Source organism: Ptychodera flava, chromosome 2, assembly GCF_041260155.1.
Source record: "Ptychodera flava strain L36383 chromosome 2, AS_Pfla_20210202, whole genome shotgun sequence".
Taxonomy (NCBI): Eukaryota; Metazoa; Hemichordata; class Enteropneusta; family Ptychoderidae; genus Ptychodera; species Ptychodera flava.
Genome location: NC_091929.1, coordinates 46,517,381 through 46,543,338, shown reverse-complemented (window position 1 = coordinate 46,543,338; position 25,958 = coordinate 46,517,381). Strand labels below are relative to the sequence as shown.

General features: G+C 39.9%; 1 protein-coding gene across 1 annotated transcript in view; it reads right to left on the bottom strand.

Annotated features, from left to right (window-relative positions):
• LOC139150517 (uncharacterized) overlaps nt 1-24,615 on the bottom strand; it is a 161,919-nt gene extending 137,304 nt beyond the window's left edge. The window contains exons 1-2 of the mRNA XM_070722941.1: nt 24,393-24,615; nt 20,095-20,205 (exon numbers count right to left, since the gene is read on the bottom strand). Of these exons, the coding sequence (XP_070579042.1) occupies nt 20,095-20,205; nt 24,393-24,615 (334 nt within the window). The remainder of the gene's footprint in view (nt 1-20,094; nt 20,206-24,392) is intronic.
• Nucleotides 24,616-25,958: the final 1,343 nt, after the last annotated feature.

Genomic DNA, 25,958 nt, shown 5'->3' with positions numbered 1-25,958 from the left:
TTATCGGCTTTGTTGCTGCATGTTCCAATGTATCGTAATGGTTCACTTTGACTAGGCCTTTGAATGTGTTGTGGGGGTAGCATGAGTTTCTCTGTAAAAACTGGAATGTATCTGTTGGTTTTGTGTATGTCTTGATGTCGAGAATGTTTTCTTCGTTGTATCTTCGACCTTTGTAGATAATTAGATCTAAATATGTGATTTCTTGAGAGGAGCTTTCAAGCGAAAATTTGAAAGTAGGATGCATTTTGTTGATGTTTGATATGAAGTCATCGAGTTCGTGTTGTGTTCCAATGAAAATCAGAAGTACATCGTGTCTGAACCTCGGCAAGATCGATATTTGTTCTTTGTGTTCCTGTATTATTATTGTTTCTGTCTCGTGAAATGTAATATCGACTATTTCGGGGGACCCCGAAGACCCCACAGAGCATCCATATATTTGACTGTAGGATTCATTGTTGAATTCAAATATGTTGTTTTTAAGATTATTTCTTGCATAGCTATCATGTATTTCGTTGGTGGCTGTTTGATTATGTAATCGTGAAATGGTCTTTCTTGATTAAGTGCTCTGCTGACTGATTCCATTGCCTCCTTATATGGGGTATTCGTGTACATTTATACTGCATCTAGTGTTACTAATGTCGAAATGGCCGGAACTTTTATTGTCTCAATTTTCCGTATAAAGTCTGTCGTGTCTTTGGTAATGGTTGGTTGTTTCTTCATGTTTTGTTGAGAAAGAGGTCAATGAATTCTTATTTATGCAATGTTGGAGTGGAGCATCCACTTATGATTGGGCGTCCTACGAACTTAGTTCTGGTGGTGGCGTCTTGTGTATTTTCGGTAGGCGGTACAAACTGGTGTTCATATTTTGCTGTTGACTTGGTTCAGATATTCGAAGGTGTGATAGTCAATGTGTTTTCATTGTACATTTTTGTGTACGTATTATATTTTTTGTGTCATCTATTGCCAATTTTGTGTAGTATAGTTGATCGCTTAGTTGACGTTTGCATTCTCTTATGTAATAATCTGAGTAGTAAAGTAAACGTGGACAACTGGGATGAAGTAAGAATTTTACACCCCATTTTATTCATTTATCTACATGAAGTGAAGGAAAAATTAACCATCCATGTAACTAAAGTATGACCCTGACCTATATACGAACTCACGCATGCGCAACAGGGGTTTGGCGCAGCAGTGCATTGTCCTGAACTAAGCGGGAAATTCCCTGCTGAGCATGTTTATACATGTACGGGAAATTCCGTGTGAGTCATCACCATCAAACTAGCCTATATAAAGGAGCCCCGTTGTCAGTCCGGCCGGCCGGTCGCGGAGTCTAGCTGATGTTGAACACGAAGTTCCTATCGGTACGAACTTGTTCACCCGATAGATAAAATTTTAGTAATTTCCTCTGAACTTAAAATATGTTGGAAGACCATTACTTCAAACAAAATGAGTCGTTTCAGATGAATGGTACTGATATCTAAAGTGTTCACTCTTTTATCTCTACGTACAAATGTAGTTCCTAAGTCGTTCTCTATTCTATTCCCACCAACAAAACATTCAATACTCATTTCCCCTCCCCGATCTTTATCAATATTTATGATAATATCACAAGTTGTTCTGTTGTCTGTTTTCATAGCGTAATATCCAACCAAATCGTCAAACTCGTTTCCTGTAGCTAACTTTACACATCGAATGAGAACTGTACCATGTTGAAGTATTTTCATATTATCAGTCATCTGTTGATTTACTGTCTGTAAAGTGAGAACAGCTGCCTCCTCACTGACACTTTTCAAGCCCAGTTTCTTTAAAGTTGTGTCCCAAAATAATCTAACTGGAACTCCGCTAGCTGTATACGAGCAATAATTCTCCCCCTCGTTTATCCACCTTCTTAGTGTATTATCTGCCTTCATTATTGTATTAAGAGGACTAATTTTAAGATGAATTGGTATACCAAGAAGTGCAATGTATGGATTCGTAGGAGTAAGCCAACTACGAAAATCTAACAATTTATATTTGTTTACATTGCTATCAAAATAAATCACATTCGGAGTTCCTGGTGGTTCAGCAACACCTCCTGCAATTTCACTACCCAATATATCTAAGATGTTACGCGGCACATTATAAGGCATGAATTTCTGACTAGCCGAATCCCATGTCAGAGCAAAAGGAGTAGAATCATTCGAAGCCTTTGTGGCGTCAATTACAGTTTCATCAATGTCTTTAAGTTCGGAAAATTCTACAGCATGTTCGTGGGGTGGCGCCGCGGCATTGGCTAAAACGAAATATTTTTCGCGGTCTTTATAACGAAGGACGTAATCCTTATTATGATTAGCAGCCATTTTAGTATTATTGTTAACTTTAACATCACTCAGATCTTCAAGCTCAAGATTTTGCATACGAATTGTACCTAGACCGAAGCCACTTGGATCAGACATACTCCGTAGGGACCTATATACAGTGAAAATTAAAATAATACCTTGTAATATACACAACCATGGCTTCAGCTATAGGAATGACAGTTCTCGGTGCTGTATTAAATGCAACGGCATTCACAGGAGGAAATATTATCGGACAAAAGCTTTCCGGTAATGGTGACGCTCTTATTGAAGAAAAGGTCCGACATGATAAAGCATTAGAAAAATTTGAACATGATCGCAACGTCTGGTCAGAAAAAAGATTACTACAGGCTGACTGGGAAAGAGAAAATCAGGCAAAGGATGCGCATGCTGCGGCAGAATTAAGAGATACAGATGCAGAAATCCTGGAAGAAGCAGAAGCGGTGCAAAGCCGTTCCGAAGGGGCAGTTCAATTCTCAGATTATTATCAACCCAGTCCTGAGCAAAAGAAATATGAGATGATCTATATTGCTGGAGGATTGGTCGTGGGATGGTTTATCTTCCGATAGGGTTACACCGGTAGGGGCCCGCTTCGGGACTACAATAATTCAATACAAAAGCTAATTGGCCAGTTATTGAAATCGATCATGTTTCCATCCTGATCCGTTATCCAGATACGAATTGAATTCATGTAATCTCCCCCTTTTCTCAATGGCATAGAAATTGCTCCGTTTTTAAAATCGTAAGTAACCTTTTCACTTATTTCTCTCGTATCCCGGATGGGAAGTATTTGTAAACAGTTCGATACTTTCCCCTGTATGTATCCTCCGGAGGCACCCGAACCAAATGAAACATAATTTCCAGTAACATCGACTACATCTGAATGAACTATATATTAGTGACTGTTAAGAAATCCACTTTCTTCGGACTCATAGTACTTTTTATAACTGGGTTGTTCTCAGGTTTATCTGAAAAGCCGACGACGTTGGCAAAGCTACCTGTAGCATTGAAATAAACTTTAACATCTTTAGCCAAAGTTAGAAGAACGTGGTTTGTCGGCAGATGTTTTTCAAAATTAATTTTTTGCTTCAACCCGATTGCTTTGTTTAACGTATCGATATTGTAGTTACCTGGACGTATTGATTTAGTCTTCTTCGGTTGGTCACCTTCTTGATATTTTATTACATTATTCGTCGATGTTATGTTATGCCATGAATTATATAGTCCGCACTCTAGCAGTCTTATCTTCGTAAACTGTGTCGTGTCAATGCAAGGGTAAAAATTAACAGTGACTGGTTCACCTGTTTGCTTTCAATCCAAATGATCATTGTTGTACGTTGTATATATTACTAAGTATAAGTGTTCGATGAATATTATTATTATTCCGAAGGTGCCCATTACACAGTATAAGGTTCTGCAGGAATAATATTTTTCTGTTCAAGGAGATCTTTGGTCGCAACCGCGGCAGCAGTCGCACCGCCTAATTTGCCAATCGAGTCAAATTTGGTCGACTTGGATCGCCAACCTCTATTTTCAGAAATTTGCTGGAGATCATAAGATATCCCATCGCAAGTCCTGCGATTACAATACCATCGTACATTGTGTTTACAACTGTTTTAATATCCATGATTGCTGACTAGTATATAAAATAAAAATAAAAATAAAAAATATGGGAGTTAATCCATCTCATACAATGTAGAGGAGCTAGGTCCCCCCTCCCCCCCCCCTCCCCCTCCCCCTCCCCTCCCCTCGGAACCCCTGTCGGAACTGTTCTGGAGGGAGCCGCTACGTGCTCTGTTTTTTTCGCTTTCTGTGGAGGATCTTTCCGGACGGAACAATAATGTCGAGCACGCCCCCAATATAGCCCTAATGCAGTCAATGAAACTCCCACAATTCCTAAAACAAGATAACATTTATTATACCAGCGTGAATTATTATCACACTGTTCTTTCATTGTAGGCGGTAGGTCTGCTACCGCATCATTCCCCTCCCCCCCTCTCCCCCCCTCCATTGCTTTTAGTTTCTTCTCCCTGTTTTGCCTGTTCCATTCCGCTAATTTCTTGCCCGCAGCAACTCTCCCTGGATGCTTCGGCGGTAACGTCACTTTCTCTATGTTGCGCTGTGTCGGAGTCGGCGGAGTCGTTTGCGGTGTGGGGGTCGTCGGCGGGGCTTCTGACGGAGTCCCTGGCGGAGCCGTTTGCTGAGTCGGCGAAGTTGAATCCATTTATTTCAGGTACTATATTAAACCCGATTTTTTTAAAATTTAAATGTTTACCCGTAATTAAACCGGTGGAAATTAGAGCAATCAGGGGCCCCCACGTGTACGCTATCCGCCCTGATAATCGTTTTATTTCACTGTTTAGAATAAAATCCTTTTTAAGATCAGTGGCATAGTTATCTCGATCATCGATTGGAACTACCTGACTGATTGCGCGGGCCCCTAGATCTATGAAACTTTGAGTGATGGTATCACTTATAAGAGAACTGTATTTCGCTTCATAGACTTTAAAGGCTCGTGTTATGAATTCATCTTCCACGTTTCCACTTCTCTAACTGTAAACTCCTTACCAAAAAATAACTTACTTTGACCACTTGCGATGACACAGAGTATTTTTTCACGTTTTGTCTCTATTATGGATTGAGCGTCCGAAGGTGCCGAAGCCCCTTCGGAATGCGCTGCCATATTTGCCGCTGCCGATGACTTTATTAAATTCTCCATTGTTTGCAGTATGTTATCTATTCTTAGTAAAAAATAAAAAATTCGTTTAAACCTGAATCCGAAATAAAGTATTAACATAGTCTGGAATGTTAGTACCCCTAACAGAACCGTACCGATAGGGATTCCGACAGGGATTCCGAGAAAATTCTCCTCCATTTAAATCTATCTGTATATAGAAACACGAATAATGAGTACAGACTTATTCCCAGTTGCTTTTCAATTGAATAAGACGAGCGTACCGACAGTACAGCATGCTGATACCCCCCCTTCCAAACCGGACGGGGGAATAAAACCTATTCTCATGGACTTAGAAATATATGTAACGCCGACAGATAAATTTACTTTTCATCCTCGGGATGTGTTCAAAGATAACGTAATCACTCATAGAACAGCAAAAGAAAGTAATGTCTGGCTGAGCGGTCCAAACATGAAATACTGGGACCAGCAATTAAATTTCGCCGTATGGTGCAGCACTACTGGTTGTGGTATATCATTCGCCCATCTCTTCGGTTCCGAAGGGAAATTTCCGCCACAAATACGATCATTCTGTCGTTTTCATGTATACTTTACAATACGTCGTATCCTTCACGAAATGGGCGTTGCACTTCCAGACGATACCCCCACCTTCAAAGCGGGCGACAATCCGTACAATCTCGTCCAATATGAACTTCTATGTACAGAATTTGGAAATATAAGCCCAACGAAGTCCGACTTTCGTTATCGAAAAGGTCAAAATAAGGGTCTTGGTTATGGATATGAATATTACACTAATCGTGGGCCTGTTCGACAGCCAAAAGCGATATACAACGGTCGGGACTTTTTCCTCTCCGCCGACGGAGGCGTTTTTCTATACACATACCATTTTTGGAAAGAAAAAACATGTACTGCCCGACAAAGACAGACCACACTATTATTTCTTCCGAAATGATGGATCGGAGGGACAATACAATAGTTTCATTCCTCTGAAGGGAGACTCGGGACTAACAAAGGCCGGTCTCGCCCGCCTCAATGAAAGCCTTGAAGCCTACGTATATTGCATACTTGGTGCACAAGCAAATATTCGTAGTACCATAGTGGGCGATACTGGCAGTGCAGAGCAAGTCCGAAAAGAATTCGGTGTTCTCCTCGAAGATGAAATTCGTAATACCGACAAAGTAATTAGTTATAGGCGATATCAAGACACAATAAGAATACTGGTGTAAAACTTGATATGGCAGTTTCACCCAATTTACTTCTCTTACCGTCTGAGATGTGTCATCCTTTCGGGCCCGGCAATCTCGGGTTATAATAATGAATTGCAATACGCTACAGAATCTATGTCCTTCGGGGTGAACGGTGATATAAACACGGAAGTTCGAGAAAGTGCTGTACACGAGATGGAAGGGAGGAGGATCCTGTGAAGTGGCAGGACGAGTCCGGAGAGTCACCTCACAATGACACGACTCGGATTCGGTCCCCTCCCCTCCCCTCCCGGAACGGGCAGCAGCCGTGACCAGCGTAGACCCTATTCACGAATATGGTAAAATTGGTTTGTTATCTTTAGCAATATTCATTACTATTGTAGGTACTGGAATAAAGTCACTAACTATATAGATCCAGAGGAAATGTCAATATACGTACCCCACCATTCAACATGATTATAACTGGACCGACATATTCTGGCAAAACAATTTATGTTGGACCTCCTCACCGGTCCGTACTTAAGGAAATTCGAATATGTGATATTCATTTGCCCAACATTCATGAATAATAAAGCGTATAATAGAAGATTCATTTTCACCGATGATAATGTGTTTATATTTCCAGTCGGACTCGATGCAGTGGATGATACATTAACCTACGTGCATAAAGAATGGGCTGGAACGAACACTTTAATAATCCTCGATGACTGCGCCTCGTCCAAAGATATGAAGAAGCGCAGTAACGTTTTAGTCCAACTTGGTTTCAGCGCAAGCACGACGGATTATCTGTCTGGGTTCTGACTCAACAATATACTAGTATTAGTAAACCATTCAGGGAAAACATACAAATGTTAGTACTATTTTACACACCGAACAAGATAGACAACAAAACTATTATAAAAGAATATGGAATGGAGGTGTCAGAACGGGAAGCCGTGGGCCTAATCAAGCAATTGAAAAGTAGGCCATTCAGTAAACTAGTATTTCGTTTACGGCATCCGTATAGTATGAGATTTATAGAGGGTCCGGTGGCCGCCGATTTTGGTACTATATAGATGCCCTCCGTACGACATAAAATTATTCGTATAATATAGCAATTATGGAAGCTGAAGGTACTCTTAGAGAATTATATTACAACCCGAAAACTGGTTTTGGAGGTGTACAAAAATTGTATGACGCAGCACGGGCCAGCGGACTCCACGTCACTAAGAAAGAGGTGAAGGACTGGTTAAAAACTCAGCTAACTTATAATCTACATAAACCGGTACCTCGTTCTCATGCTACGGGCGGCCGACGCGTTTTTGTAACATCGATAGACTCACAGTGGCAAGCAGACCTTGTGGAATTCCCTGCAGCATTCGCAAAAGAGAATCATAACATTCGATACATGCTAACAGTAATCGATGTACTCAGTAAATATGCCTGGGCTAGGCCAATACAGTCAAAAACGGCCGATGATACGTTACAGGCACTACAAGATGTGATTAAGAAATCTGGAGAAGGCCCGCAAACTTCAGACAGATGAGGGGCGGGAATTTACGAACCGAAAAATGCAGGGTGGCTCCAGGAGGTGGGAATTCACTGGTTTCACACCTACAGTGACAAAAAAGCTAGCGTCGTTGAACGTTTTAATCGGACGCTTAAGACGATGATGTGGAAATACTTTACATATAAACAGACACTTCCATGGCTTTCTATTCTACCCCACCTTCTTGAGAATTACAATAACACCGTACACGGAAGTATCAAAATGAAACCCAGGGACGTAACAGAGGAGAACGATTGGCAGGCATTTTATACACTATTCGGTCCTGAGTTGGCAGCCGGGGGAGCCAACCCTGAATTCAAGCCGGGAGAACGGTGTTCGAATTACAAAATACAAGACCACTTTTAAGAAGGGTATTTACCAAATTGGACAGAGGAGATTTTCGTGGTTTCAAAAGTTGTGTATGCAGCTGGACTAGGAACGCCACCAGTTTACAAAATAAAAGATCTGAATGGAGAGGAAATACTTGGCACTTTCTATTCTGATGAACTTCAGAGCGCCCTTTCGGACGAGCTGTACAGAGTAGAACGAATTTTGAAGACGAAAAAATTAGAGGAAAGAAATATTATCTGATAAAATGGAAAGGTTATCCAGAAAGTTTCAATAGTTGGGAGCCGGAGGAAAATGTTATTAGTACTACGTAAGTACTTCGTAAGTTCCTGTGCTGGTACTTACGTAAGTACTACGTAAGTACTTCGTAAGTTCCTGTGCTGGTACTACGTAAGTACTTCGTAAGTTCCTGTCCATGGTACTTGTCAAGTACTACGTAAGTACTAACGTAAGTATTTTACGAAAGTTATTCAATAAGTACCATGGAAAAAGTCTTAATTTCTTGAAAGCCGAAAGTGTCAGTTTACCACCCCACTTCCACCCCCCACCTGGCCAAGTATTTATCATGTACTGTCGTAAGTAATGTTCACTTACTGCATCTTGTCTGGCCGTATGTGGATGAGTGGTACCCCCTCAGTTCCTCCGGAGGCACATATTAGTTTGCAAGATCTTCAAAACGACTTCTCATGTTACCACAGTCCGTTCTTTCGAGTCCCCCTTTTTCAGCTTTATCGATAAGTTCTGGTTGAAGTATAATGTACACAACTGACATGAGCCATAGACAAGTAACTTCAAAGTCCGGTGTTACAGAACCGTAGGGTTTCATAATGTCAAGTGCTCGTAGGTCAAACGAAGCATTATAAGCACACACAGATTCACAAGCGTTAAGAAGTTTGTGTAGGTTCTTGAGTGAGACTCGAGGTTGTTCTAGTTGTTCTTGACCAGGTGGGAAGTACGCTTTTTCAAGTTCCTCCTCCTTGAAACCGTCTATTAAAAATCCTTGGCCACAGCTATCGCGTGAGCTGCCCCATGCAATTCCAAAGTCAAAAGCTCGTGGATATTCTACTGGTCCGACTGTCTCAGTATCAATTGTTGGATTAAGTATATTCTTGAGAACGAGGGGGGTAAGAGCGTTCCGAATTACCAAACATGGAAGTCTGTAGTCGTGGCAAATTTCTAAGAAAGTCTGTTTGAACTTGTTGTGAATCTCTTCTAGTTCTTCTAAGGCGGTACCGGTGATTTCGTACGACCTGGCTCGAGTCAACACATTCCGCCTGCAATAATCCCAAGGCATATCTTTGAATATGATAATGAAACTGGGTAAATGGTCAAATGCTCTAGAAACAATCTTTTTTTCTTCCGACTCCGTGGAAACGCCCCGGATTCGAGAAAAAGTCAGATGTTGAATTATGGAAGAGTCACAAATAATGTAGTGTTCTGAAGGGAGCCCCCCTCCTCCCTCCTCCTCCTCCCAGCCTGACATTGTAAACTAAGCGTATGTTCTATAAACTGGTTCTGAAAATCGACAATCGAAACGTGGCGCCCATTATAAAAGTCGGCAATGTTGCTGGAAAAACTAGTGTCAAATTCTGGTACGTGATACGGATCCAAATTTACTGCATCGTAACTCTTACCACTTCCAGTTGGTCCATTTATGAATATGTATGACATTTTGGGATACTATATCATAGAAATTTTTTTAAAATTTTTTTTATTAAGATATATACGATAAGACAATGACAATCCTTTCTATTTCAGATGCAATAAAAATACTTGAAACCGGAGAAAACATCAAAATTGATGATGGAGGCAAATTAGTATTTGGTGAATATGTAGATCCTTTCATATACGTAGACAGTGAGCTAGAAGTAGTTTTCAATATCGGACCTAAATATGGTTCGGGAGGAGATCCAGCTACATGCGATGGGGTGTGTGTCCGTTGGCAACAAAGTCTTCAAAAGTTTACTGATTTAATAATATTCCGTACCCTAGGTGAAAGTTTCGATGCAAGCACTGCTAAAAGTTATGCTGCAAGCCTGACCGCTCACTCCAAGAATAATTCCTGTGGATTTTACAATCCATCTAAAGTGTATCAGAAGCGAGGGAGCGAGGGGCCTCAGCCAGTTGCGTATTTTAAATTTCAGTTTAAAGAGGGAGAGGGAGAGGGAGAAATCACGATTTCGCTACATGTATTGATATGGTTCAAGAAATTGTCTGCGGTTTTAAAACAGTGAGTCCGTTACTACCAGTCCGAGAAAATCCTGCTATTGTACCTCGTAATATCCGGAAAGGTAGTAAGATAGAATTCTTAGCATTTAAACCGCGCTTAAATAAGCGTGCCCTTTCTTTCACTGTTGAGAGATTAATATTTTGTGCTGCACCTAATAAACCAGAAATTCAAGATGCGGAAGAACTAGTCGACTTAGAAAGATTAGGTGAGATATATAAACAAATAAATGCTGACAAAAATATTATAGTGGATTTTTGATGACCTATCATAAAATAATTATTTTTCATTTTAAAAATTTTTAGGATAGTATATATCATAAAGATTATTATGTCCCGTCAATTACATACAGCATTCAAGGGAGCAGTTTTACAAAAGAATTTCCTGAAGTCAAGCGAGTCAAGGATATCGGGGATATCGGGTGGATATTGAAGGTATGGTCAAAGGGCGGAAAGATGTACTCTGTTTATACCGAAATGGAAGTCAAATTATCGGATCCGAAAACTGGTAATACACAATCGCGTTCATTGTATGTTAAATTAAATGATACATACACAAAAGATGTAAGAGGATCGGGATTGGATGTGGGGCAACAATTAATAGATCGCTACGACCTTATGCTTGATACAATTGAAAATGTTTGAGGGTTCTGGTCTCGTTCTCGAGGAGATACTTAATTTTGAAGTAATTCTAGTAGAAGTTTTACTCGGGGCTGGAACGCGTTCCGAAGGGGGGGCTGGGATTCAACTTCCCGGATGGTTAAAAAATAAGCATTGTGTTAGCGATCTGGTGCTACTTCGGGCAGCGAGAACTGTTTTCAATACGCCATCGTAGCAAGTTTAAAGTTGAGCGATCCGGAGTTTCGTGAAAAGAAATGTGGTCAGGTAAGGAGAAAATGGAATACGTACGCCCCATTTATGGCTGACTACTGTTGGGAGAATACCCACGCCCACGCCCGCCGATATGACTGTATTCAGGCGCTTCGAGCAGCAAAATCCAGGCATCAAACTTCAAGTATTTCAGATCTACGAAAATGATCCCGCTCCCCCGTCCGACATAACTGTGTTATATAGTAGCGGAGCCGAAGGCGATCAAATAGCAAATATCTTACTGATAATCGGTGAAGCCCGAAGGTGCCACTATGTACCAATTACTGCGTTAAATCGCCTTCGTAATTCTCGTACTAATCGAAAGAATGAGCGCAGACAGAAGTGTATTTGTATGGTTTGTAAAAGAGGTTTTAAGTCAACAGAAGAATTAGAAATACATCAGGTGTACTGTGGAACAGACGACTCCCAGCCAGTTTTTCCTAAGGAAGTATGTCAATTTGAAGGACATCGGAAGAAGGTTCCTTCTCCCTACGTCGTCTATGCAGATACTGAGGCAATTATTGAGAAGGGGACCGGCCGACACATTCCAATTTGTCTTTCGTATGTTATGGTGGAACGGGGGTGGGGAGGGCGACCACCCACTGTTTATGGTAAAAGAACATTCACAGGTCTCTCCTGTGTTACAGACTTTCTGAAGGATATGAAAGAACGGGCCGAGTATTATTCTAAATCGTATTATTGGAAAATAATACCGATGAGGGATCCTTCTAATTACCAGCGTGACGGATGTGATCCAGTCTGTATTGCATGTGGAGAGCCGGCAGGATACCGAGTAGTGAAGGAGGAGGCGACCTTCTATTGCGAGGGATGTCGCCCGTCGAGAACCATTCCTATCTACTTTCACAACCTCAAGGGATACGATGGTTCTTTTATTTTGAAAGAATTACATGAAATCGACGCCGGAGGGGGACCAGAGCCTAAAATCATAGCTAAGACGAGCAATGGAGGAATTATGGGTCTCTCGAAAACATTTATTTTTCACGCCTCAATTGTTGTTGCCGGAGGGAAGAGGGAGATAAAGAAACGTTTCTTTTCTATAAAGTTTATGGATAGTGCTCAGTTGATGATGGGGTCATTGGCGAAGTTGGCAACGACTGTGCCGGACCACGGATGGACGGCAGTACCACTTACGTACCCGGACATTCAAAGGGCGAAAGGTTTCTTCCCCTACGAATATTTAGACTCGGTTGACAGATTAGAAGAGGGGAACTCCCGGAGAGGGGGGAATTTTATAGCGAATTGACGGAAGAGGGGATTTCGGAGTCTGATTACGAACATGCATTAAGAGTATGGGACGAAGTTGGATGTAAGACGATTCGTGATTATATGGAATTCTATTGTGAGACTGACGTTCTACTTCTTGCTAATATATTCGAAAATTTCCGTGACACATGTTTAGAAGCATATAAGTTAGATCCAGCCCACTATATGTCAGCGCCCGGCTTGACATGGGATGCTATGTTACTTTATACAGGTAATAAATTTGGGCTCATTCAAGATGCTGACCAGATGAATTTCGTACAGAGGGGAATTCGAGGCGGTATCAGCCAGTGTAATATTCATTATTTACAGACAAATCATCCGGCCGTCGCCGGCGGAGCTGGCGGGAATTACGATCCAGAGAAGCCAGTGACCGAAATAAAATATCTCGATGCAAACAATCTCTACGGCTGGGCAATGAGTCAACCAATGCCTACGGGCGGACTTCATTGGATGGAATGGGAAGGCGGAGCCGGCGGAGCGGGGGGCGGAACGGGGGGCGGAGGGGTGGAACCATGTCCCACCTTTCCACCAAGTTTTCTAGAAGTAGACTTAGAATACCCAGCCGAATTACATGAAGAACACAGCGATTTGCCATTAGCACCGCATCACTATGAATTTCCGAGGCGGCGGTCGACTGATTACAAGTGTGATGGATAGAAAGTCCTATGTCTTACACTACAAGTTGCTGGAATTCTATCTTCGGATGGGAATGAGATTGAAAGATATTCATCGGGTGCTTGCTTTCGATGAAGCTCCATGTCTCGCGAAATATATTGACTTTAACACTAAAATGAGGGCAAAGGGGAGGACAGATTTCGAAAAGAATTTCTATAAGCTGATGAATAATGCAATGTTCGGTAAGACAATAGAGGATGTTCGAAAGTACAGAGACTTTAAATTTGTTTCGGACTGGAACGGCACGGATAGTGGACGTAAAAAGATTCAGAAGTATAATCCAAAGATGAAACATATAACTTTCATAACTTCCGAAGAGGATGGTGATTCCTGCGACAGTGCCCTACTGGAACTGAAAACGGATGAGCATAAATATGTAAAACCAGTTTTCATTGGCGCGGCAGTGCTTGAACTTTCTAAGCTGCTTATGTATGAGACGCATTACAATTACTTTCGGGCCCAGTTCCCTGGAATACGATTAGCCTACATGGATACTGACAGTTTTGTTTACAGTGTGCCGATCCCGAACGCCTCCCCGACGGCTCACGCGTCAGCACTTTCAATGATATAGTTCGGAAAGATGTGGAAAAGAATGGTGAGAAGTCTATATATGATACTAGTGGGATGAGCGGACCCAATTTCCGAAGATTAATAAAAAAGTGATAGGTAAATTTAAAGATGAGTTGAATGGTGAACCTATTCTTGATTTTGTCGGCATACGCTCGAAAGTGTATGCTTTTCGAACTCCAACTTCGGAGACGAAAAAAAATAAAGGGGTGAAAGATGTTTGTGTTAGAAAACATTTGAACTTTGAAGACTATAAAGATCTGTTTGAAACTGGGAAGGAGCCCGAGCAGGCACAATTTGTACAGATAGTACGGAAAAAGGCTGGAGAAATCCGTAGTGAAAAGCGTAGTAAAATCATGATGGCGCCAAATGATATCAAACGTGTGCAGTTATACAATCTGAACACGGGCGAATGGCTGGCAGAAACATGGCCGATAGGACGGACGACGGGTTTAAAATTGTAAAGACTTTAATCTACTATTTTCAATAGAGACCAGGGCATCACTGATAACATAAATGTGGGCAAATATATTATCATTGTGAGCGTCATCGCCAACCCACGCGGTATCTTTCTTCAGGATCTCAAGTTGAATTCCGTCCTTTGTGTTCATTACTTTTAAACCATTTCCATGAAACTCAATATCTTTAAAGCTACGCAGATCGATAAACAGACAGAATTTATTCTTCAAATAATCGGCCTCATCTATATCAATTTCACACCAATCTTTATCTTCAGCAAAATACCGTCGCACCTCTCGCCAAAATTGTCTTGGTATCATCTTCTGAGCGTACACTTTATTTGCAATGCCTTCGATTGATACAGACACAGATTCAATGGAGGGGTTAAAGAAAAGTTCACTGTTCAGTTCTGACTGATTCTGATTTTTAGTGAAGAGTATAGCGATACCTCTAATGCTACGTCGTGGTACATTTATATTTTCATTGATAACCGTGTCCGATTCTTTGAATGGGATTGTTCTAAAATAATGTATATGCTCGTAAAGGTAACTTTTTCCACCGTTGTAATAACCAGCAGTTGACCTCGCGAGATCGAGGTCAGAAATTGTCTCGTATTCCATTTGAATGTTTTTTAATTTATAATTGGTTGTAATCAGTTTATTACTGACAATTAATTGGGGGGCGGGTGCCAACGTAATTTCCCATTCGATATGACTCCCTAACGCTGATGGATATGCAACTCCATGACCTGTTATGAGGGGATGAGTGAGACGAATAGCATATTTTGTTTATATGTGTCGAAAAGTAAATTATCGCCACGAACGGTGGCATCTGCATCGGCCGCGCCACTTCTCAATTTTCTTAGATTTTCGTTCTGAATTCCGTACAGTGTCATGTTCGATCTCTCCTTTTTATGTTTGAAGAGATCACGATAGCATTCAATGAGGTTATATTTACTCAAATCGGAAAGTGCCTGCCCTCAAATGTGAGTTTCATACGCTCCACCAAATTTTTTGCAACTTTTGTACTACATGGGTAGTTCCACCTCCCATTACTTCGAGATCAAAAACCAGGTCGAAAGTATCTGGAACTAAGAGTACTCCGCTTTCTAACTTTGGACATCGTATGATAAGTGTCTGGCCTGGATCTGCCTCACTTGGATTATGAGCAATCACATGATGAGTTCTTTCTGACTTCGTTCCATTCGGTATTCGTTGGTGAAAGTCGGTGATAATGTTCTATCGTACCCCATTTTTCGTGTAATGTATATAGTAGAAGAAAAAAAGAAAATAAATCACATCTTACATTTCACTTCGTGTATATAATAACTTAGAAGAAAAAATCACATCTTTACGTAAATATTTCCGTCTGACTGAAAGATAAATCGATTGCCTGTGTCGCGAATCATCGAAGAACCCAATATTCTTGGAGATGATGAGCCTCTTGGTCATCCTCAGTATCCTGGAATACAGCTATGAATTCTAGTCGCTTAAAGAAGTTAGTCTTCTGACATTCCTTCACGAAAGCTAAAATGTTATGATATAGATTATCATCTTTGAGTCGGACACCTGGATTTGCTCGAAGTATATGTCGATTTACTCGTCGGAGTTTGCACCATTCCAATTCGACAGAGAAACCAAACAGGTCTTTATTTTAGAAAGAAACTTTGCAATATTCTTTTCACCAAACATGTTGATGCCATATTAATACATAATTTTATTTATAATGACTAATGTTAAACCAGTTAAAAATATCCATAGCTGTTCTCCGACAAATCCAACCACCGATCCTGCTGTTTTTAATAGAAAACTGACGAGGGAGCCGATTAAACCTGGTATTGCAGCAGCACTTTTTGCGGCCAATGTTTTTAACCATTCGCCAAATTGCTTTACAATTTCTTTAGCTTTTGTGTATACTTTGGGTGGACCTGAACCTCCTGCGTTTGCTCCAGTTCCTGCTCCTGCTCCCCCTGCTCCCCCTCCTCCTCTAGTCACAGCCAAGGCAATTGTTGATATTGTCATTCCAAGGGCAGTCAGTATTGCAGCTATTGTAATACCATTTCGTTTAAATAACTCTGTCAGCTTCAGCCTGAGTGACAATTCTGGATCGGAAATTACATCACGAAGAGACCTAGTCGTAGCCAGACTTTCACGTGCCCCGCTAATCTTACCATTTTCGTATTCAATTCGATTGTCAACTTTAGCTTCTCTTGTTATGAGTTCAGCTAGTAGTTTTTCGGCTTTTCCTTTTCCTTGGGTGCTCGTTTCAGGATCCTTTAACTGTTTTTCAACTTCTCTTTTCTCTAGCCTTATTTTAACTTTTTCGTTGTTAAGCTCGCCAAGATGCATATTCGCAATCTTTAATTCATCATTAAGAGCTATATATTCTGGGTTTAGATTGTTCCATTGTTCGATTTTATTTTCAAAAGCTTGTATTTTATCTGCATTACCAGAAGCATCTTGCCGTAACTCTGTCAGTTTATCTTTGTATATACCCATGTCTTTTGGCGTCATCTTCTCAGCCGGTATTTTATCAGCTATCACATCTTTAGAATGCAATTCACGACTCACATTTTCGGGCTCTGCGCTAGAGCGGCCCCCTAATACTTCTCTCATAAATTCATGTCCTCCTTTTTCTCTCATTAATGTGGACAGCTTATAAAATCCACCTCCTCTATCTTTAGACAGCTTGAGGTTTTTATAATACAGCTTTCCATCCCTAATCTCAGATTCCGTAGCCAATACATTTAGTGCATCCGGATCAGTAATTTTATTATAGTCTAAGAATTGTCTAACCTTATATATTTTGCTTCCTACTCTAAGTTCATCCAAACGACCCACCTGCGGGCTATCGCGTGAGCCAGCCTGGAAAGGATCGGCTTCTGCAAGGGCATTATCATCATAGGAAAAAGTTGTTTCAGCAGTAACATCGTCATCGTCATTACATTTGCATCATCGAAATCCTGGAGTGCTATATTTCTTCTCCTCCTTCTGCCATATTGTATTTCTATATTACTACAATTATTTTTTATCCCCCCTTACATATACAGTAAAAATGCACATCTCAGTTGTTGAAAGCGTTGAACAATTGGCTGATTACATAGAAAGAACAAGTGCTGCATATCGACGAAGTTATAAATTAATGGGTCGAATTGATATGGCTCTTAATATTACTAAGGAATTCTTGTAAGCTCTGCTGTAATAGCAGCAATTCCAACAGTTCCGGTACTGTTAGCCTTAACTCCTATACCTGGCGTCGTTATTGATGTAATACAAGGAAAAACGGGAGTATCAAAGAGGCGAGAGAAATATAAACATTATTATGTTCAATATAAACAGCTGCTTACACAAATACAAGAAAAAGGTGCAACCCTTCGGAACGAGGAGGCTCCGGGGTCAGAACTTATTCAGGACATATTTCATCAGGCGCTAGAAATTCAAAAACAAGAAGGATTTAGTCCACCTCTGGAAAGATATTTAAGACATTATGGATTGAATGGATATGAAATTTAGTTCGCACCGATAGGAACTTCGTGTTCAACATCAGCTAGACTCCGCGACCGGCCGGCCGGACTGACAACACAGGTAAAAAAAAGCTCCTTTATATAGGCTAGTTTGATGGTGATGACTCACACGGAATTTCCCACCTTCCCACCTTCGGAACGTGTATAAACATGCTCAGCAGGGAATTTCCCCGCTTAGTTCAGGACAATGCACTGCTGCGCGTGCGTGAGTTCGTATATAGGTCAGGGTTATACTTTAGTTACATGGATGGTTAATTTTTCCTTCACTTCATGTAGATAAATGAATAAAATGGGGTGTAAAATTCTTACTTCATCCCAGTTGTCCACGTTTACTTTACTACTAATCTGTGTTTAGAACTGCCCTACCATGGCCCTTATCAACCGGTTTGACAGTTATTTGCTGTTCTTTGATAACGTCTATAAGGCTATGTGTTCTTCGCGTGTCATGTTTGCTTTTCATGTTTCGAATAGTGATGTTAACAAGAGCCTATTTTGTAGCTTCCAAATAATTTCTAGCTTTGTGTTCTCGGTTGTATGTGAGATCCATGTTTAGTTCATTTTGAATGGGTGTTATACGCTTGTTTGTCTCATTATATATCGGAGCCACGTCTTCCTTATGTATCTTTTTGTGTCATTTAACTGTTTGCTAAGTATGTTTATTTCTATTTCGGTGAGTTTGTGAAGATAGGTTTTTAACCTTAGATTGTTGTTTGGTACAGTGCTTAATTTTTTTTATTGCGACGTTTCGTTATTTTTGTCATGATATGATTATTGTTTCTGTGGGTTTTTTTTTTAGTTTTGTTGTGTTTCTTGTAATTTCTATTGTGTTTGAATTTGTGTCGTATGTGTTCTTGGTTTTTCATTATTTGAAACGGTAGTTCTCTTTTTATATGTGGCCTTAAAAGGGAAGTTTGTGGTTTGGTTGTGATAGGCGAGAGCCGCCACTTATTGATGTTCGTGAGACGGCTTGCTGTTTATAGTGTCTTTCCCCTTCTTCCTACCTTATTTGATAGTCGAGCCAAGAAGGTGGAGCGCTTTCTCTGTTAGTCTTGGTACGAATGGCCAAAGCTTCCCGACGCAGACTTCTGATACAGGCTTTGTTCTTAGGTTTTGTTTATCTAGATGCACCGGAAGGTAGTTAAGAAGAATGACGAATTGCTTACCACTGTGTTGTTCTAATTGTTGCCACTTTTGGATTCTCTAAGTAATATTGCGATCTTCCTTTGTTTTAGAAGTTGCGTGTTTTCTTACTTTGAAAGTCAGATCTGAAGTGCTGCTGCGTTGTGGCCGGCTTGGCGGTATGAGCAGATCTGTCGTCCGTCTCCGTGGCTGATAGTTGTTCTTTATCTCTATGAGACAGATCTGGTACCGCTGCGTATTGGCTGAGCTGATGGTAGGCCTGATCGTTTACTGAGAGACTGATGAAGCTCGCGTCTTGTGTGGAGATATTAAGGTTGCTATCGGTGTCACTCATTGTGAGAAACTGACCGTTATGGTTGTGTGTATCTTAATTTGTAGTTGGCGTGATGTTAGCTATCTTTCCCGCCTTAATTTGATCGGTCAATTTTGTTTTCTGTAATGTTTCAATTGGTCGTTGCATGAGCACTGCTAATGGCTCATATTTGTGTATTTTCATAGGTAGATTGTTTTGATCTCCGAATCGTGTTTTTGCTCTTAGCTCTGATGAGTTCTGTGTTGCACAGACAGAGATGTGCTATCTGTATTTTCTCTGTATCAAACAACGCCTTGGCTAGTTAGGTATATGAGTGTAGGAACAGCTCGGGCTAGTTGGTGTTACGCTTATATGTATATGACGATGGATACCTAAAAAGCTATCTATTCTCTTGTATGTAATATAAGCTTTCGATTTAAGCCTGCATGAGATATTAATTTTTACTTTAGACATTCTTTTTAAATGTTTAAAATATAACACACCCACATTTAGGAAAAATCGACACACTTAGCATTATCAATACTTACCCAGTCTGACGACTTTATGAACTATTGGTACATGTATTCATGGCAAGATTCAAGACACTATGATTGACACAAGTCTGTTTGTTTGTTGATAAATTTTACTACTGCGCGATATTATCACCATTTGGAAGATAGAGTATGTTAAAGTGTGTCTCTTCAATTTGGCCTCATTCTGATGAATCAATTTCAGTAAACGTCAGATGTAGATATGATGTATAGGAGGAGGGTATTACAAAACATTTCCTTTTTGCCGATATTAGCAGGACCACTCAATAACAACAACTCAACTTAATACACCCATCAATTATGCAATTGTTTTCATCAGCCTCTGTGGTGACGAACTCTAGCAGTGGTAGCTACAGAAAATTTGAGTATATTAATTGAGATGTACATCATCTTACCGTCATAAGCTTTTGGTGTCAACTCACAACTACGTTCCTCCGTTGGTGGAGTTATTTCTGTTCCAGGATGATCTTGCCCCGTTAGATTTTCCCTCTTTTTCGGTGAAAGTTCTGTAATAATAACAAATATGTTTTGTGTGATAACTGAACTAGAAATGTTTCGTAAAGTTCAAGAAAAGAGTGTCTTGTAATAGACACATTCTTTTGCGACTATTTACGGAAGCAGGACTACATGTGAAAGGACATAACAATTTGTATCAGCTCATTATTCGAGCTAATTAGGATTACACATCCTATGTCCCTTAAATTTTTGTTCACAGTTATCTTTGTTGGAATGATTATTGAGTCATCGGCTTACGAAGAAAGACATTATTTACGAACCTATGTAGTCGATTTGACACTCGTATGCCTCCAATAGTGAACCTAGAAATGTTCTTTCCTATGATGTTTTTTTGTTCATTTGCATTCATTTGAGTACCTGAAACAATTTAGCTTGGTTGCCCAAAAATTAATGTTGGGCAACTCTCGTAATTTGCATAATCTAAGATGGTCGCCAAATCATCTCTAAAATTCAACCATGGACCTACAAATGTTCTTTCCAATAAAGTTTTTCGTTGATTTGCATTCATATGGGTACCTAAAGAAAATTTAACTTCATTGCTGAAAAATTTACGTGAAACAATTCTCTTAATTTGCATAATCCAAGATGGCCACCAAATATCATCTGAAATTAAACTTTGACCCACAAATGTTCTTTTCTGTACTTTTTTTGATGATTAGGTTCACATTGGTACCTGATGCAATATTAGCTTAGTTTGCAAGTTATGTGGTCATTTTGCGTAATTTGCATAATCCAACATGGCCGCGATATTATCTCTAAAATTTAACTTTTTACTTAATTATCTTTAAATAACATGCAATTGTCTTTTTTAGGGTATTCATGGGTCTGGAAACCATTTCTGATATCAATTTTTCAATTGCAACTCACGTTCACGTGCTCAAGGTCAAGGCAAGGTAAATTTGACCTATTGATGGACAACAAATAGGATACTTTATTGAAAAGGCAATAAACATATACAGAAAGGATTGTACGAATTCGTGTACTGCCAACGTTTTTTCAAATAGGCCTACTTTTGTATAAACGTAAGCCCACTCATGATTGCAGTGTTATATCTACTACACATCAGCTCTACTGTTGTTATGAGATTGCAGTACAATCAAAACACACATGCGTATAAGGGAAGTTTGTGGTTTGGTTGTGATAGGCGAGAGCCGCCACTTATTGATGTTCGTGAGACGGCTTGCTGTTTATAGTGTCTTTCCCCTTCTCCTACCTTATTTGATAGTCGAGCCAAGAAGGTGGAGCGCTTTCTCTGTAGTCTTGGTACGAATGGCCGAAAGCTTCCCGACGCAGATTTCTGATACAGGCTTTGTTCTTAGGTTTTGTTTATCTAGATGCACCGGAAGGTAGTTAAGAAGAATGACGAATTGCTTACCACTGTGTTGTTCTAATTGTTGCCACTTTTGGATTCTCTAAGTAATATTGCGATCTTCCTTTGTTTTAGAAGTTGCGTGTTTTTCTTACTTTGAAGTCAGATCTGAAGTGCTGCTGCGTTGTGGCCGGCTTGGCGGTATGAGCAGATCTGTCGTCCGTCTCCGTGGCTGATAGTTGTTCTTTATCTCTATGAGACAGATCTGGTACCGCTGCGTATTGGCTGAGCTGATGGTAGGCCCTGATCGTTTACTGAGAGACTGATGAAGCTCGCGTCTTGTGTGGAGATATTAAGGTTGCTATCGGTGTCACTCATTGTGAGAAACTGACCGTTATGGTTGTGTGTATCTTAATTTGTAGTTGGCGTGATGTTAGCTATCTTTCCCGCCTTAATTTGATCGGTCAATTTTGTTTTCTGTAATGTTTCAATTGGTCGTTGCATGAGCACTGCTAATGGCTCATATTTGTGTATTTTCATAGGTAGATTGTTTTGATCTCCGAATCGTGTTTTTGCACTTAGCTCTGATGAGTTCTGTGTTGCACAGACAGAGATGTGCTATCTGTATTTTCTCTGTATCAAACAACGCCTTGGCTAGTTAGTATATGAGTGTAGGAACAGCTCGGGCTAGTTGGTGTTACGCTTATATGTATATGACGATGGATACCTAAAAAGCTATCTATTCTCTTGTATGTAATATAAGCTTTCGATTAAGCCTGCATGAGATGTTAATTTTTACTTTAGACATTCTTTTTAAATGTTTAAAATATAACACACCCACATTTAGGAAAAATCGACACACTTAGCATTATCAATACTTACCCAGTCTGACGACTTTATGAACTATTGGTACATGTATTCATGGCAAGATTCAAGACACTATGATTGACACAAGTCTGTTTGTTTGTTGATAAATTTTACTACTGCGCGATATTATCACCATTTGGAAGATAGAGTATGTTAAAGTGTGTCTCTTCATTTGGCCTCATTCTGATGAATCAATTTCAGTAAACGTCAGATGTAGATATGATGTATAGGAGGAGGGTATTACAAAACATTTCCTTTTTGCCGATATTACAGGACCACTCAATAACAACAACTCAACTTAATACACCCATCAATTATGCAATTGTTTTCATCAGCCTCTGTGGTGACGAACTCTAGCAGTGGTAGCTACAGAAAATTTGAGTATATTAATTGAGATGTACATCATCTTACCGTCATAAGCTTTTGGTGTCAACTCACAACTACGTTCCTCCGTTGGTGGAGTTATTTCTGTTCCAGGGATCTTGCCCCGTTAGATTTTCCCTCTTTTTCGGTGAAAGTTCTGTAATAATAATAAATATGTTTTGTGTGATAACTGAACTAGAAATGTTTCGTAAAGTTCAAGAAAAAGAGTGTCTTGTAATAGACACATTCTTTTGCGACTATTTACGGAAGCAGGACTACATGTGAAAGGACATAACAATTTGTATCAGCTCATTATTCGAGCTAAATAAGAATTACACATCCTATGTCCCTTAAATTTTTGTTCACAGTTATCTTTGTTGGAATGATTATTGAGTCATCGGCTTACGAAGAAAGACATTCTTTACGAACCTATGTAGTCGATTTGACACTCGTATGCCTCCAATAGTGAACCTAGAAATGTTCTTTCCTATGATGTTTTTTTGTTCATTTGCATTCATTTGAGTACCTGAAACAATTTTAGCTTGGTTGCCCAAAATTAGTGTTGGGCAACTCTCGTAATTTGCATAATCTAAGATGGCCGCCAAATCATCTCTAAAATTCAACCAACATGGACCTACAAATGTTCTTTCCAATAAAGTTTTTCGTTGATTTGCATTCATATGGGTACCTAAAGAAAATTTAACTTCATTGCTGAAAAATTTACGTGAAACAATTCTCTTAATTTGCATAATCCAAGATGGCCACCAAATATCATCTGAAATTAAACTTTGACCCACAAATGTTCTTTTCTGTACTTTTTTTGATGATTAGGTTCACATTGGTACCTGATGCAATATTAGCTTAGTTGCAAGTTATGTGGTCATTTTGCGTAATTTGCATAATCCAACATGGCCGCGATATTATCTCTAAAATTTAACTTTTTACTTAATTATCTTTAAATAACATGCAATTTGTCTTTTTTAGGGTATTCATGGGTCTGGAAACCATTTCTGATATCAATTTTTCAATTGCAACTCACGTTCACGTCCTCAAGGTCAAGGCAAGGTAAATTTGACCTATTGATGGACAACAAATAGGATACTTTATTGAATAGGCAATAACAATATACAGAAAGGATTGTACGAATTCGTGTACTGCCAACGTTTTTTTCAAATAGGCCTACTTTTGTATAAACGTAAGCCCACTCATGATTGCAGTGTTATATCTACTACACAATCAGCTCTACTGGTGTTATGAGATTGCAGTACAATCAAAACACACATGCGTATAAGGGAAGTTTGTGGTTTGGTTGTGATAGGCGAGAGCCGCCACTTATTGATGTTCGTGAGACGGCTTGCTGTTTATAGTGTCTTTCCCCTTCTTCCTACCTTATTTGATAGTCGAGCCAAGAAGGTGGAGCGCTTTCTCTGTTAGTCTTGTACGAATGGCCGAAAGCTTCCCGACGCAGATTTCTGATACAGGCTTTGTTCTTAGGTTTTGTTTATCTAGATGCACCGGAAGGTAGTTAAGAAGAATGACGAATTGCTTACCACTGTGTTGTTCTAATTGTTGCCACTTTTGGATTCTCTAAGTAATATTGCGATCTTCCTTTGTTTTAGAAGTTGCGTGTTTTCTTACTTTGAAAGTCAGATCTGAAGTGCTGCTGCGTTGTGGCCGGCTTGGCGGTATGAGCAGATCTGTCGTCCGTCTCCGTGGCTGATAGTTGTTCTTTATCTCTAGAGACAGATCTGGTACCGCTGCGTATTGGCTGAGCTGATGGTAGGCCCTGATCGTTTACTGAGAGACTGATGAAGCTCGCGTCTTGTGTGGAGATATTAAGGTTGCTATCGGTGTCACTCATTGTGAGAAACTGACCGTTATGGTTGTGTGTATCTTAATTTGTAGTTGGCGTGATGTTAGCTATCTTTCCCGCCTTAATTTGATCGGTCAATTTTGTTTTCTGTAATGTTTCAATTGGTCGTTGCATGAGCACTGCTAATGGCTCATATTTGTGTATTTTCATAGGTAGATTGTTTTGATCTCCGAATCGTGTTTTTGCTCTTAGCTCTGATGAGTTCTGTGTTGCACAGACAGAGATGTGCTATCTGTATTTTCTCTGTATCAAACAACGCCTTGGCTAGTTAGTATATGAGTGTAGGAACAGCTCGGGCTAGTTGGTGTTACGCTTATATGTATATGACGATGGATACCTAAAAAGCTATCTATTCTCTTGTATGTAATATAAGCTTTCGATTTAAGCCTGCAAAACATGAGTAAGTTAGAGTCATAGAGAGTATAGGAAAAGCAACTCCACATATCGTTCACATTTTGGGTGTTTGCGTTTTGTACGATATTGTGTACATTGCAAGTGTATCATGTTTGGCATTTGAATAGCCATGGCAAGACGTACACATAATCTATGTGTCTTGATGTGAATCCGTACTGGAGCAGAGAAAATATTGTGACACTGCTTTCCTTTGGCGCTACGTTTCGAAAACAGAGTTTTATTCATCAGTAACTTAAAATTCATTTTGATTAGTGAGACGTGTTGAATGGTAATGATAAAACCATTTATGAACAAAATAAAACTTTTTATTAAAAATATTATCAGACGATAATGATTATCACTATTTTTTGGAAATTCGTATCAGAAAAGAGTACTGGACATTCAAAGGCATGTGAATTAGCAACAGAAAATCTTGCGCAATCTCAGCAATCCAATAAAGTCGAATACGATGAAAACACCTCATATTGGGAATTTAAACTTGGTTTAATGGTCCTTGCTCTTCTTCTGGTTGCGGGAAAAATACATGCCCATTATTTGGTCCTTATGTATTTATAAGATATTAAGCGATCTAAGTTACAACGTTATAATTAGCTCCTCACAAGCAAAACAGAACCATCTATGCCACATAAATATGCTTAAACCATCAAAAGGTAGGTATAATCCTACAGTAACATAACCTTGCAGTGGAGTCAGTTCGAGTTTTCCGTTTGAAGACAGCTATCGTGAAACTCTCTTGATTGGTGATACTCTTAATTCAAACTGCAAAATCGGAAGTCGTAGAAAATCACAGTGTCTAAGCAGGCACATCCCATGCCTTCACATTAGCGAGGCAAGGAACTGATTCACGAACAAGAACACTTGTTCCATGATCACGCACTAGAGACAAGCATCATTTATCAAAATGTTCGCTGGTGCGA